Source organism: Balaenoptera borealis, assembly GCF_965194805.1.
Source record: "Balaenoptera borealis genome assembly, chromosome: 9".
Taxonomy (NCBI): domain Eukaryota; kingdom Metazoa; phylum Chordata; class Mammalia; order Artiodactyla; family Balaenopteridae; genus Balaenoptera; species Balaenoptera borealis.
This window is the reverse complement of record NC_138873.1, coordinates 42684799-42701101: the sequence shown is the minus strand read 5'-3', so window position 1 is coordinate 42701101 and position 16303 is coordinate 42684799. Positions and strand designations below refer to the sequence as shown.

Genomic DNA, 16303 nt, shown 5'->3' with positions numbered 1-16303 from the left:
AAGCCAATATTGTTTCTACTGGGAAATATATAAACATATATACACACTCGTAAAATCTTTGAAAGTAAACCCTTTACAAATGATACTGTCAATACCAATATGTCCAATAAAAATATAATGTAAGTGGGACTTCCCTGGTGGCGCAGTGGTTAAGAATCCACCTGCCAATGCAGGGGACACAGGTTTGGTCCGTGGTCCGGGAAGATCCCACATGACACAGAGCAACTAAGCCTGTGCACCACAACTACTGAGCCTGTGCTCTAGACTCCGCAAGCCACAACTACTGAGCTCTCGTGCCACAACTACTGAAGCCCACGCACCTAGAATCCATGCTCCGCAACAAGAGAAGCCACTGCAATAAGAAGCATGCGTGCCACAACCAGAGAAAGCCTGTGTGCAGCAATGAAGACCCAACAGAGCCAAAAATAAATAAATAAATTTATTTTAAAAAATAACAATGTAAGCTACATTTGTAATTTTAAGTTTTACAGTAACTACATAAAAAAAAAAAAAGGTAAAACTAACTTCAATAATATCTTTTATTGGGACTTCCCTGGTGGCGCAGTGGTTAAGAATCTGCCTGCCAACGCAGGGGACATGGGTTCGAGCCCTGGTCCGGGAAGAGCCCACATGCCGCAGAGCAACTAAGCCCATGCGCCACAACTACTGAGCCTGCGCGCTAGAGCCCACGAGCCACAACTATTGAGCCCATGTGCCACACTACTGAAGCCCGCGCACCTAGAGCCTATGCTCCACAACAAGAGAAGCCACCGCAATGAGAAGCCCGCGCACCGCAACGAAGAGTAGCCCCCGCTCGCTGCAACTAGAGAAAGCCCACGCACAGCAACGAAGACCCAACGCAGCCATAAATAAATAAATAAATAAATAAATAAATTTATTTTAAAAATCATAATATCTTTTATTTAACCCACTATATCTAAAATACTATATCATTATGTAATCAATATTAAAACGTATTAATGAGATATTTTATATTCTTTTAATACAAAATATTCAAATCCAGTGTGCAGCTTACACCTCAATTTGGACCAGGCATAGTTCAAGCACTCAATACCCCCATGTTACTAGTGGCTACCATATTGAATCACACAGCTCTATACTATTGTTTTCCATAAACTACCCTGAATATCTTCAGAAAGGAAATGACAATAGATTGTAATGTCTATTGTAATTTACAATAGATGTAAGTGCATATATTGTATCAAGTATAGTATGTAAATTGTGATAAGTTACATTAAGAGTTTTTGTTAATAAACCCATGTAGTATGTAAATCATGCAGTTATTTGCTACATATATTGAGGTTTTTACAATAATCAGTCTCTTAAGAATTCAAATGTATTCACACATTTCAGCTAAAAATTGTCACAGCAAACCAAAATAATATAGCACTTCATGCCACAGCCTCAGAAATCAAGTAGGAATATATACCCTCCTCCAAGACAAATATTAACAGTAACAGAGTTAAAGGCAGTTAAGTAAAATATTCTGCAGATACATTCTAAAACAAACTCAAATTATATTTGGTAACAGGTCCAAATTTCATGTATATTATTTAAAATTAATATAATTTTACACCACCGTAATTCTCAACTGGGGGTTTAGTACAAAGGAGATGACACTTTTTAGGTTATTCTATTATGTGTGGAATTTAATAAGGATAGATTTGTTTAATTTTATAAATGAGAAAAATAAATACTTTATAGACCTATGATTAGTGGATGACAAAAAGATTTATGTAATCAAAGACCAAAGTATGTAAAGCATATATAAGTGTGTATATAGATATATGTATAAAGTATCCACATGACACTGATATGAAATAATCTAATACACAGCATGTTTTAATGCTGACATTATGTTATAAATGTCAACCTATTAGTTATATTCTAATGCAAGGCTATTTTCAATATTCAATAATCCTCCACAATGGTTATTTCCCTGAGCCCTTTACATTAAACAGATATGGCATGTAGCAAATCCAACAAGGAAAAACAAAGATTACAAATTAGACGACTCAGGAAACTTACCAAAGAACAGAGATGGTAAATAGCTCCCATGAAGCAGAAATCATGAGAACTTCAGAAAGACATAAATTCAGGAAAGAAAACTACACTAACTGGAATCAAGTGTTGTATCAGCAAACATCCTAAGCTTTTGTTCTAAATAATCTTTAATATGCTTGCTAAAATTATTCCCTATTTTTGGATAACATTCTTAAATAATTGATTTTTTTTTTTTAAACAGGAGTACCCTTCACCTCTCCTGACAGTCAATAAATAAATGTAATCAAAGTCATTCGTTACCAGCACTGTCATTCAAACCATAATTCTGATTCATTTTCCACAGGAGCCCCAAGTTTCTGTTATTTATTGTCAGTCTCCCAGAGTCCTACTACTCCATCTGATTTTCATGCACCGTTGTTATACTCATCATCCTTTCCTAGAACTCTTTCCCTACTTGCCCTTTGTCTTCAAATTCTGACACTGCTCTATCCACATAGAATAGCCTCTAAATAACATTACCTATTATGATCATGCCTTGAACTCAATGGATTCTTTGTCCATTAGAATATTTTGTATAGTGTTCTGTAACATACCAGTAAAATCACTCATTGTTTTATGTATTAATTAAAAAACTAGCAGGGAAAGGAGTTGGGAGTTCAACTTGGAGGTAATGGCAAGATCTAATGGAAGGCCAAAAATAAATAAATAAATAAAAATAACATCTTCACATCAGCCCAATTCAAGAAGAAAGTGAGAATCATGCTCTTCATCCCTAAAAAATTATAGGGACTTGGGCTTCTCTGGTGGCGCAGTGGTTGAGAATCTGCCTGCCAGTGCAGGGGACACGGGTTCGAGCCCTGGTCTGGGAAGATCCCACATGCCGCAGAGCAACTAGGCCCGTGAGCCGCAATTACTAAGCCTGCGCATCTGGAGCCTGTGCTCTGCAACAAGAGAGGCTGCGATAGTGAGAGGCCCGCGCACCGCGATGAAGAGTGGCCCCCACTTGCCGCAACTAGAGAAAGCCCTCGCACAGAAACGAAGACCCAACACAGCCATAAATAAATAAATAAATAAATATTAAAAAAAAAATTATAGGGACTTGCATTTAACACCTGATGAATTATTCAGTGAGAAAAGCAGTGATACTTGCTGTTAACACAAACAGTTTTAAATTAATTCAAAGAATAAAAAGAAGCAGTTTTCTAAACAGCAATAGAAAAGGTGAGTAATTATATATAATAATACACAGCAGAATCAAAGAGTTTCTGGAGATTATAAAAAAGACACCATTATAGTCATATTCTCAATGAGGTATTCTCAGTTCTTCAGCCAGTCATTATGAAAATGCAGCATCCCAGCCCTGACACTGTGTGGCCTAGTCTGGGGGGAGAGAGGGGAATTTTTTTTTAAGCTCTCCCTGGCTGAACTGAGGAAAGAAAATTCCCAGCTGGACCCAGATTAATACCATAATATTCTATGGAGGTTGAAATAACTGACTATAAGAAGATTATTAGTACTGAGTTTCTAAGACAAAGCTTCAAAAAGCCAAAGAATTTATCTCTGAACCTCAAGTAAATTTTTGAGAAGTCATAACACAGGAACAAAGTTAACAGAGAGTATGATTTGCTTAAAGCAAACAGCTTTGTAATAGCACTAAAAAAATCCCCAGAGCATCCATTCTACAACTTTTAAATCTCCAGATCTGTATCCTTCCCACATCATTCTATCCTCAAAAAAAGTTAATTTTTATAGTTCAGTGACAGGACCAAATAGCTAATAATACATTTTTTAAGCCTTCAAAGTAGTTTCCTGCTTTATTTTCAACTCTACTTAGATCAAATTACTCTCCAAAAATTTTATGGCTCTCCATTTAACCACATAGATGTAATAGAGTGTTGTGGATTGAACTGTGTGCCCCACACAGATACACTGAAATCTTAACCCCCCAATACCTGTGAAGGTGATCTTATTTTGAAGTAGGGTCTTTGCAGATGTAATCAAGTTAAGATGAGGTCATACTGGATATGGGTGGGCCCTAAATCCAATGACCAGTGTCCTGATAAGGAAAGAGAGAAAGAGATATCTGAAGACACAGAGGAGACCTAGAGAAGGCGGCCATGTAAAGGAGGCAGACATGAAAACTATCATGCCACAAACCAAAGAATGCCAAGGATTGCCAGTAACCACCAGAAGCTAGAAGCGACAATTAAGGAAGACTTGTCCCTAGAGCCTTTGAAGGAAACATATCCCTGTCGATACCTTGATTTTGAACCTGCAGTCTCCAAAACTGTGAGAAAATATATTTCTGCTGTTTTAAGCCACCCAGTTTGTGGTAATTTGTTATGGCAGCCCTAGGAAACTAACAGAGGGGAATATGGGTTAATAGTTCCGAACCTGCTTTACTTGTATACTGAGGGCTGAATAAATATGTAAATAGATGGTAGATGGTGGAGGTATCTCACTGTTGGAAAGGGAAATTATAGACAAGTAAGGGGAAAAAGCTAAAATGAGCTCTGCTATACTGGATTAGAGTCAGAGACATCAGTATGAACTCATTTAGCTTAATATGGATACTTATGAATAGACACAGAAATAATTATAGATATGCATATATACACAGGCGAGTATACATACCATATAACCTAGTTCTGCCTCCGTGACAGTGTAGAAGCAATAAAACCCCAGCAGTAACAAGCACTCCCAGCACCCAGATCTTGGTTTCTAAATACTATTCTCCAATAAAAAGAACCAGGGATCTTTGGAGAAATGGCTGATCCTAGGGCTACAGTAGGGAAGATATAAGATGACCATGGAACACCTTACACTATCCAAAAGGAAGTGCTCAAAAAACAAAAGGATGGGGATGGAGCACAGAGTGTCACAGGAGTGACACACACACACAAAAGGTCTCAGCAAAGAAACAGAAGATATAAATGAGAACCAAAATTAAAAATTTATAACTGAAAAATGCAATAGAAATAAAAATCTCAGCAGATAGGCTCAACAGCAGAACGGAGTGGACAAAAGAAAAATATTAGTGAAGTGGAAAACAGAACAATAAAAATTACCTAACCTGAACAACAAATGAAAAACAGAAGGAAAAACAAACAAACAAACAAAAAGGACACAGCATCAGGACAATAACAAAAGATTTACAATTTGTGCCATCAGAGTCCTAGAATAAAAGAGGAAGAGGCTAAAAAAGTACTCAAAGACAATAAAGGCTGAAAACTTCCAATGTTTGGCAAGAGACATAAACTTGCAGATTCAAGATGCTGAATCCCAAAAACATGTACAAATCCCAAAAAGGATAAACCCAAAGAAATCCACCTAAAGACATGTGGTATTAAATTTCTGAAAACTGAAGACAAAAAAATCTTGAAAGTAGCCAGGGAAAAATGAGAGCAGATTTGTCATCAGAAACCATGGAGGCCAGAAAGAAGTGACAATACTTTTCAACTACTGAAAGAAAAGAACTGTCAAACTAGAATTATATACCTACTGAAATTATCCTTCAGGAATCTAGGGGAAATCAAGACATTCTCAGTTGGGGAAAAACTAAGATAATTTGTCACCAGCACATGCATCTTAAAAGAAGGACTAAAGGAAATTCTCTGAACCAAATGGAAACAATAAAAAGGAACCTTGGAACAACACAAAGGAAGAGCACAGGAAGCAAAAATGTGAGTAAATACAACAGGCTGTCTGTCTCCTCTTGAGTTTCCCAAATTATGTTTGATAGTTGACGTAAAAATTATAACACTGTCTGATATGGTTATAAATATATGCAAAGGTAAAAGCTAAAAAAATTTTATTATAAATGGGATAGGTAAAAGGATATAAAGGGAGATAATGTTTCTACACTCCACTCAAACTGTTAAAATGGTAAGCTATGTATATGTAAGTTATCTGTATTATATATCTACATTATATATGACAAAACACATAATGTAAAACCTAAACCAACCACTAGGAGAGATACACTTAAAAATACTATGGTTAAGTCCAAGTAGAATTCTAAAATTGTTCAAGTAACCCACAGGAAGGCAGGAAAATGAAAATAGAAACAAAGAGAACAAACAGAACACCTGAATATTAATACATCAATAATTACATTACATGTAAATGGTCTAAATATATCAATTAAAAGACAGAGACTAGCAAATCCAACTGTATGCTGTTACAAGCAACTTAACTTTGAATATAATGTTACAGACAAGTTAAAAGTAAAAGAACAGAAAACATACCATTTAAACATTAATCAAAAGAAAGCTGGAGAGGCTATATTAAATCAGATAAAGTAGACTTCAGCACAAAAAAAATTACCAGAGATAGAAAGACATCATATAATAATAAAAGGGCCAATCCACCAAGAATACATAGCAATCCTAATTGCATATGCATCAAACTACAGAGCTGCAATATGTGCAGCAAAAATTTATGAAACTAAAAAAAGAAATGCACAGATCCACAATCATAGTTAAGACTTTTAATACTTCCTTTCTCAACAGTTGAACAACTAAACAGAAAATCATCAAGGATATAGAAAAAAATCAACAACACCATCAACCAACAGGATCTAATTGACATTTACAGAACATATACCAAATAGACCATATGCTGAGACCTAAAAGAAATCTTGACAAATTTAAAAGAAACAAAATCATAAAGTATGTTTTTGACCACAATGGAGTTAAACTAGAAATTAATAACAGAAAGATAGCAGAAAAATCTCTAAACACTTCAAAACTAAACAACATGCTACTAAATAACCCTGGGGTCAAGAGGAAGTCTCAAGGTAAATTAAGAAAATATAATGAACTGAATGAAAACACAAAATATCAAAATTTGAGAATCACAGCTAAACCTTGTCTGAGAGACAACTTTATAGCACTAAGTGCATACATCTTAAGAGGAAAGTTTCAAATCAATATCTAAGCTCCCACCTTAAGAACTTAGAAAAAGAGCAAAATAAACCCAAAGCAGTAATAAGGAAATAATAAACAGCAGAAACCACTGAAATTGAACACAGAAAACAAAAGAGAAAATTAATGAAACAAAGAGCTGATTCTTTGAAAAGATCAATAAAATTGACAAATTGCTACCAAGACTGAAAAATAAAAAAGGAAAGATGACACAAATAACTAATACCAGAAATGGAAGAGGAAATACCACTACAGAGGTTGCAGAAATCAGAGGTAAGAGAATGCTATGAACAACTCTACATTCACAAATTTGACAACAGACAAAATGGACTACTTCCTCAAAAAAAAAAACAAACTACCACAACTCATCCAACATGAAAAATAATTTGAATAGTTCTATGACTATTAAGGAAATTTAATTCATGATTTTAAACTATAAAAAAAGAAATTCTAGGCCCAGATGAAGAACTCTAATAAGCATTTAAAGGAGAATTAACACCATTCTACACAATCTTTTCCAGAAAATAGGAGGGAACACTTCCCATTTCATTTTATAAAGCTAGTATCAGCCTGATATCAAAAGGAAAAACATTCTTACTTATAGATGACATAACTGTCTACAGAGAAAACTCCAAGAAATATACCCAAAAACGCCTCCTAGAACCAAAGAGTTCAGCAATGTCACAAGATACAATTAACATATTGATACCAAAATTGGAAAATTAAATGCCATTTACAATCACTCCTCCAAAAATGAAATACTTAGCTATAAATCTAACAAAATATGTACTGGACATGTATGTTGAAAACTATACAACACTGGTGAATGAAATTAAGATCTAAATAAATGGAGAAACATACCATGTTAACGGATTAGAAGACTCAACAGAGTAAAGACAGCAATTCTCCCCAAACTGATATATGGACAACACAATTCCTATTAAATTCCCAGATTTTTTGTAGATATAGACAGAATTATTCTAAAACTTATATAGAAAAGCAAAGCAACCAGAATAGCTAAAACAAGTTTGAAAAAAGAATAAAGTGGGAATTATTCTGGTTTCAAGATTTATTAGGCAAAGAAAACGAACCTTAATCTAAAAATCTCACACTGTGCAGAAAGGATCAGCATGTCTGAGTTTTCCACCGTCTGCGCATTCCAAGAAAGGTTTGGCCCTTGTCTGGCTCCTAAGATGCAACCACTAAACCCTTGAAATATCCTGCCTAATGAGAGTGTCTTTGTTTACCTGGGGACCTTGAGTGACTCCATATAGTCCATGCTAAAAATGTGATATATGTTTGGAGCCTTGAACCATGTAATATTAGCTTGACTTCTCAAGGGCTGGAGTCTAAGGTCATCCACAAAGGCAGTCAACCATACCAACATAACCTACCCACAATAAAAATCCTGGACACCAAGGCTTGGATGACCTCGCCTGGTGAGCAATACTCTGTATGTGGTATCACACACCACTGCTGAGAGAATTAATCACTGTCCACACAACTCCACTGGGAGAGGACAACTGGAAGTTTGGACCTGCTGTCTCCTGGACCTTGTCCTTTGCTTCTTTTTCTACTACTAATTTAAATCTGTAACCTTTCACTGTAAAAAAAAAAAAAAAAACTATAATCATTAGTATAACAGCTTTTCTGAGTTCTAGCAAATAATTGAGCCTAAGACTGGCCTCAGGGACACCCAAACATACACACATTATACAAAATTAACTCAAAATGAATCACAGACTTAAATGGAAAACATAAAATGATTAAAATTTTAGAAAAAAGAAAAAAAAGAAGAATATTCAAGATCTGGGACTAGGCAAAGAGTTCTTACTTAGCCTTGACCCCAAAACCACAATCCATATAGGCAAAAACTGATACACTGGACTCACAAGCTTAAAAACTTTTGCTCTGCAAAAGACACTGTTAGAGGATGAAAAGACAAGCCAGAGGGCTTCCCTGGTGGCACAGTGGTTGAGAGTCTGCCTGCCAATGCAGGGGACACGGGTTCGAGCCCTGGTCTGGGAAGATCCCACATGCCGCGGAGCGGCTCGGCCAATGAGCCACAACTGCTGAGCCTGCGCGTCTGGAGCCTGTGCTCAGCAACAAGAGAGGCCGCAATGGTGAGAGGCCCGCACACCGCGATGAGGAGTGGCCCCCGCTCGCCGCAACTAGAGAAAGCCCTAGCACAGAAACAAAGACCCAATATAGCAATCAATCACTCAATCAATAAATAAATCTTTAAAAAAAAAAAAAAAAAAAGACAAGCCAGACTGGAAAAAAACGTTTACAAACAGAATAGCCAACAAAGGATTAGTATCTGAAATATATAAAGAACTCTTAAAACTCAACAGAAAAAAAGGAAAAAAATCCAACTAGAACACGGGCAAAAGACATGAAGAACATTTCAACAGAGAACATACAGACGGCAAATAAGCATGTGAAAAAATGTTCAACGTTATTAATCTTTAAGAAAATGAGAATTAAAACCACAATGAGATATCACTACATTCCTATCAGAAAGGCTAAAATTTAAAAACCACCAAAGAAATAATTAATTAATTAATTAATTAAAATAAAAACCACCAAGGGCTAGCAAGGATGAAGAGAAAGTTAGATCACCCATACTGATCCACTTCCACCGCTGATGGAAATGGAATAGTCACTTTGGAAAACAGTGTGACAGTTTCTTTAAAAACTAAACATGCAACTGCCATACAACCAGCTATTGTGCTCCTGGACATTTACCACAGAGAAATGAAGACATGTGTTCACACCAAAACCTGTACATGAATGTTTATATTTATAGCAGCTTTATTTCTAATAGCCAAAAACTGGAAACAACCCAGATGTCTTTCAGTGGGTTAATGGTTATGCAAAATGTGGTCTATCCAATACCACCATTGCTAACTACTACGCAGCAATAAAAAGAAATGAACTATTGATACACACAACAACCTGGATCAATCTCCAGAGAAAAAAGCCAATTCCAAAGGGTTACATACTGTATGATTCCATTTATAGGGCACGCCTGAAATGACAAAATTACAGAAATGGAGAAGAGATTAGTGGTTTCCAAGAGTTAAGAAGGAGGGGGGGGCTTCCCTGGTGGTGCAGTGGTTAAGAATCTGCCTGCCAATGCAGGGGACATGGGTTCAAGTCCTGGTCTGGGAAGATCCCACATGCCGCAGAGCAACTAAGCCCGTGAGCCACAACTACTGAGCCTGTGCATCTAGAGCCTGTGCTCCGCAACGGGAGAGGCCGCGACAGTGAGAGGCCCGCGCACAGCGATGAGGAGTGGCCCCCACTCGCCGCAACTGGAGAAAGTCCTCGCACAGAAACAAAGACCCAACACAGCCAAATAAATAAATAAATAAATAATAAAAAAATAAATAAATAAGATGGGGGAGGGGAAGTGGGTGTAAGCAGAATAAGGTATACTGTGGTGATAGAAATGTTCTGTATTTTGACTATATCAATGTCAATATCCTGGTTGTGATACTGAAGTGTAGTTTTGCAAGATACTAAGTTGGGGGTGAGATAAAGGGTATATAGAATCTCTGTGCTATTTCTTTAAATCACATGTGAATCTACAATTATTTCAAAATAAAAAGTTTAGTTAAAAAATGAATGAAGGAAAAATTAATACAATCAGAAGAACAATTTCATTTGATATATAACAACACTGAACATTATTAAATATTCAAACACTACTTTATAATTTCTTAGTTTAGAACAGTAAAACATATCCCTTGAATTTTCTCAATCACAGCCATTCTACAAAGATTCACATCTAACCAGTAAGAATTCAGCTCACCTTCCACACTGTCAGAACAGGAAGTTCCAATGCCAGTGTCACCACTGTCAGAAGCTATACTATGTCTCCTGATATGGTTATTTCGTTGGTTAGATGGAACAGTTGTGGCCTGCCACAATGAATCATTACCAGGTAACCATGCTGATGAAGAATAATCTGGGCCTACAAAAGAAAATACGCAGAAGTTAACACATTTATAATGTCTGTGAGTAGATAGAAGACATCTTTTGACCTTGTAAAAAATGCAAATAAGGTAAAATAAGCTTATTTTCTGCCAAAAATAATTTAAATAGATCGGTGATATCTAAGATTCACCAAATAAACTTACTTATCACACATACACAAATTCAATGCTGATTTAGCAGCTTCCTCTGGCTGAAGAGCTCTGATTTCTGCTTATAGACATTGAACTTTTAAACATGGAACTACTGTCTGATTTAAAATATCAACTCTATCATCAATCCATCTGGAAATGTCAGCATTCTGCTTTGTAATATTTGATAGGTAGGCATCTGTGATCCCAGACACAGGCATTAGCTGAGAATTGGGACTCAGGGAAAATCTAATCAAATCATATTGCATGACAATGTAAGTAGAATGTGCTCATGGAAGGTCAAAAAAATTTATTTTTTTCCGCTATAACCTAACCACTTAAAATTTTAAATTCTTTTGCATTATTTTAATTGATTTTATTTCTTTAGCTATCTTTTGATAAAAGTTTAACACCGGAGCATCTTCCTGGCTCTTTGCTTAATTTTCCCTTTTGAGTTACATTCAATCTTCATTGTTTAGCTAATGTATCACTTTTCAGTGTTCTCTTATAATCTTTATTTTCACTTACGTTGTCCATTTTTATTTAACTTACATTTGCCTTTTTCTGACTTATCCATCATTTTACGTTTTTGCTCACTTCATTCTTTTACTGTCTACAATGCCACTCAAAATATACCCATGGACCAATGTCACTCTGTGAACTATTAATTACAAGTTCATAAAAATTAGGTGCAGAAATAAAGGACAAGCACTGAAAAATGTTTATAGTAATTTGAAAGAGCAATTTTAAATCTTGAATTTTATACAAAGCTATAGTAGCACATGTCTTTATCAACGGTTAACACAGTGACTCTAAAATTGAAGCCTGTAGACTTATTTGTGGGAGTTAACAAGCTCTGTACAAGAATTTTGAGTCTTCAATTCAATTATACCCTTGAAAATTAATAAGCATATTATAGATGACGTGAATAGCTACCTTAAAGCAGACATTATCACATAATTATAATACTCCCATTTGGGTTTTATGTTTGCAATTGCAGTTGCTTCTAAGTAAAGCGGAAATGACTGGGCACTTACCATCATGATGTGGAACAAAACATCATTACAGAATTATCATGTTACATGCTACTGAAATTGGCATGCAAGGAGAGCTTTCTAGCAGTTTAATAAACATAAGAATCACAAAATGACAAACACATCCACAAAATTAATTACATCATTTTTACCACACTTAGGAACAGTCATTCTCTTTATTAATATCAAAATATATAAAGAGATTAATAATAAAACCAGGGACTTCCCTGGTGGTGTAGTGGTTAAGATTCCACGTTCCCAATGCTGGGGGCCGGGGTTTGATCCCTGGTCAGGGAACGAGATGCCACATGCATGCTGCAACTAAGAGTTAGCATGCCACAACTAAGGAGCCCACTTGCCACAACTAAGACCCGGTGCAACCAAATAAATAAATAAATATTAAATTGTTTAAAAAAAAATAATAAAACCAGACCTGAAGCTATTTTCTACCATATTAACCCCAACATTAAAGTTCTAGTTCTAATAAAACATTATGCCAAATTATTATTAACTTTAATTTCTATTTATAATATAATTTATAAATTAAGTTTGAGTTTTATAGATCTAACTATGAAGTATACAAGCAGCCTAAAAGTCATATACATTTAAATTAACTCAAGCTTAAAAAACAGTGTCCAAAGAAACACTTCTACCAGCTTTGAGGTCCAGAACAACCACTTAAAACTTTGTAGATTCTAGACCTATCTCAGAATGGGACTTATCTTAATTCATCTGACTAAGCACTCACACATTAAATCACCATGTGAAGGCATTCTGTCACCAGATCTGCTCTAACTCTGATTTGTCTATAATCTGCACCAAAGATATTTTCTTTAAACAGCTCCTCAGGTAATATTCCTTTCAAATGAACTCAAAGTCCTATCTAAACCCTTATCAAAAAGGGCAACCAGCCTACTACTTTCTCTCCCAAGTGCAAACCTATTAATTGGAGAAATTTTTTTAGGAATACTCAGAAAACAACATAAATAGGCTGGTAGTACATGGAAATGGCAAATAAAGATATGAAAGGATGTCCAACCTTACTAATAATGAGAGAAATGAAAAAGACAACAATGTTTTTATTTTTAGATTTTTAAATTATCTATAACATTAAATACCACTGGCAAATATTTGAAATACCAATGTCAAACAAAGTGCAGGGAAAGTTCACATACTTTTGTGGGTATATAAACTGATAGAACCTTTCTAAATTAGGGCATCTGGAAACAGGTATCTAAATTTCAATATGTACGTAAATTTCAACATAAGACCTCCTACTAGGAATTTTTATAAAGAAGTAATAGAGAAGTATAAAAATATATAAGCACAAGGACAGTACTTCTTTAATAATAAAAATAAATGCCTAGAAACAAAATACGTATCTGTAAGTTAGTTGATAATATTCAACTGCTAAAAATAATTTTACTGACTTTTTTTTTTAACATGTAGTGACATCCAAAATATTAAGTATGTGTGGGAGCAAAGCATTTGTATCGCTACATATATAGTATGATTCCATGGTTAGAGAAGAGACTGTACATTTACATATATGGAAAAAGGAGCTTCCAGGGAGCTCTACGTCTAAATGTCAACATTGACTACAATGTTTTACTAAAGGAACAAATACATTACAGAACATTTACTCTATCACTAGGGATGATGATGATGATGATGATGATTATACACTATCATCTTCCGGGGAAAAATGCTGAAAATTACTTATATTGATTTGCAGATTACATCAACATTTGATTCTGAAAGGAACCAGCTATAGAGCAAGATATGTAAATTCAGCAGATTCCTGGTTAACAATTTTACAAAAGCTGCATAAGACCACTGAAATAAAGTAAAAACTCTTGCTTTTAGACAATATAACCATCTTGAGCAGTATAAAGTAGTATTACATGTTTAGGCCACAACACCTCCACCCCATTTATTGTTAACAAATCTTGGCCCGAGGAAACCATTTGTAGATAAAAGGATATAATCCCCCCCAACCCCACCCCCCAGCCCCCCCCCCCCCACACACACACATACACACCAGTAACGGGAGTAAAAAAAGAAAGAAAAAAAACACTGATAATGTTATGGTGTTACTACCGGAAGCTAGGAAGATTTTCAATAATTAGTCTTAAATCATTAACTATTACCAGGAAGAATGGCTCAACAAAACTTTTTCTGAAGTTTTCTGAAGGTCAGACAGTAAATATTTTCACCTTTGCAAGCCATTTGATATCTATCAAAACTATCCAACTCTGTCACCATTGTGGTAAAGGCAGCAGTAGACAACAGAATGGGTATGACTGTGTTGCAATAAAACTTTATTTATAAAAACGGATGACAAGCTAGATTTGATCCATGGGCCCTAGTTTGCAGACCCCTGATCGAGAGTAAAAAATTATTCTAATAGATAAATATCCTCTAAAATCCAGCTGATCCAAAATGAGTAACTTCAGCCAGCATGTTAATTCATTCTTTTATTCAGAAGAAATTCTAGTTCATCCTAGAGCACATACCAGCAAGTCCTGCTGCTCTAAATCTGAAAATTCATGGGAGCATTACTGAAGTTATCTGAGGACTACCAACACCAACAACTTTTTTGGATTTCTTTTTCCAGAATAAACAGTCTCAGTTTGTAATAAGGAAGAAACTTTTGTATTCTATTACAAGTTAATCACTAAAGGGATGTTTCCTATAAGCTTAAATTATACATAATGGCCCATCTCTGGGAAACCTGCCTCCCAGGTAGTGAGCATTAAGCTGAAATACCTCCGTTTAGCTCACAGGAAACATCCTGACCAGGCCCACCTGTGAATGACTACAGGTAGGAAGAAATTAACACATCCCCTCTGGAGGCCGACTGGAACCAGGAAATGTTTGACTTTACTCCCTCCCCTTTTAGTATAAAAGAAGCCTGAATTCTAACTCAGGCAAGACGGTTCTTTGATGCATGAGCCCACCATCTTCTCAGTTTGCTGGCTTTCCAAATACAGTCACTACTCCTTGCCCTGACAACTCATCTCTCAATTTAACAGCCTGTCGTGCAGTGAGCAGTACGAGCTTGAACTCGATAACAAGTTGACCTGTATGGTTTATTTATTTGTTTTTTTGGCCGCACCGTGTGGCTTGTGAGATCTTAGTTCCCCAACCAGGGCTTGAACCCAGGCCCTCGGCAGTGAGAGCACAGAATCCTAACCACTGGATTGCCAGGGAATTCCCCTGTATGGTTCAAAACTCTTAGACAACATCAAACACATATTCATATGTATGATGGTTAATTTTATGTGTCAACATAACTGGACCATGGGGTGGCCAGATACTGGGTCAAACATTATTCTGCATGTTTCTGTGAGGCTATTTTTAGGTGAGATTAGTATTTAAATTGGTAGACTGAGTAAAGCAGATTGCCCTCCATATGTGGATGGGCCTCATCAAACCAGCTGAAGGTCTGAATGGAACAAAAGGTTGACCCACCCCCAATAAAGAGAGAATTCTTCCTGCCTAAAGGCCTTCAAAATAGAACATTGGCTTTTCCCTGTCTTTGGACTGGAAGTGAAACATAAGCTCTTCCTGGGTCTCAGGCCTGACAGCCTTCAGAATAAAACTCCAACATCAGCTCTCCTGGTTCTCAGGCCTTCAAATTCAATTTGAAACTAAACCATTGACTCCCCTGGGTCTACAGCTTGCTGACTCACACAGCAGATCTTGGGTCTTACCAGCCTCCATAATCACATGAACAAATTCTTTATAATAAATCTCTTCCTACAGATATATAGAGACAGAAAAAGAATATAAATACACATTTTTTTTCTCAAGTGCACATGAAACATTCTCCAAGACAGATCATGTCTTATGCCACAAAATAAGTCTTACTACATTTAAGAAGATTTACACCATATCAAGCCATCTTTTCCAATGACAATGGTATGAAATAAATCAATTAAAAGAAGAAAACAGAAAATTCCCAAACATGTGGTGCTTAAACATGCTCCTAAACCACCAATGGGTCAAAAAAGAAATCAAAAGGGAAATCAAAAAATATCTTGAGACAAATGATGGAAACACAACATAACAAAACTTATGGAATGCAAAAGCAGTTCTAAGAGGAAAGTTTATAGTGATAAATGCCAACATTAAGAAAGCTCAAATGAACATCTAATTTTACACCTTAAGGAACTAGAAAAAGAAC

General features: G+C 35.9%; 1 protein-coding gene across 9 annotated transcripts in view; it reads right to left on the bottom strand.

Annotated features, from left to right (window-relative positions):
* Positions 1 to 16303, bottom strand: part of CEP85L (centrosomal protein 85L) — a 217855-nt gene that overhangs the window by 128655 nt on the left and 72897 nt on the right. For 8 of the 9 annotated variants that reach the window (XM_082406137.1, XM_082406138.1, XM_082406139.1 and 5 more), the window contains one exon: positions 10768 to 10929. In XM_082406137.1, coding sequence (XP_082262263.1) covers positions 10768 to 10929 — 162 coding nt within the window. Of the gene's footprint in view, positions 1 to 3977; positions 8896 to 10767; positions 10930 to 16303 lie in introns of those variants that run through there. The other variant, XM_082406141.1, reaches the window with a different exon arrangement.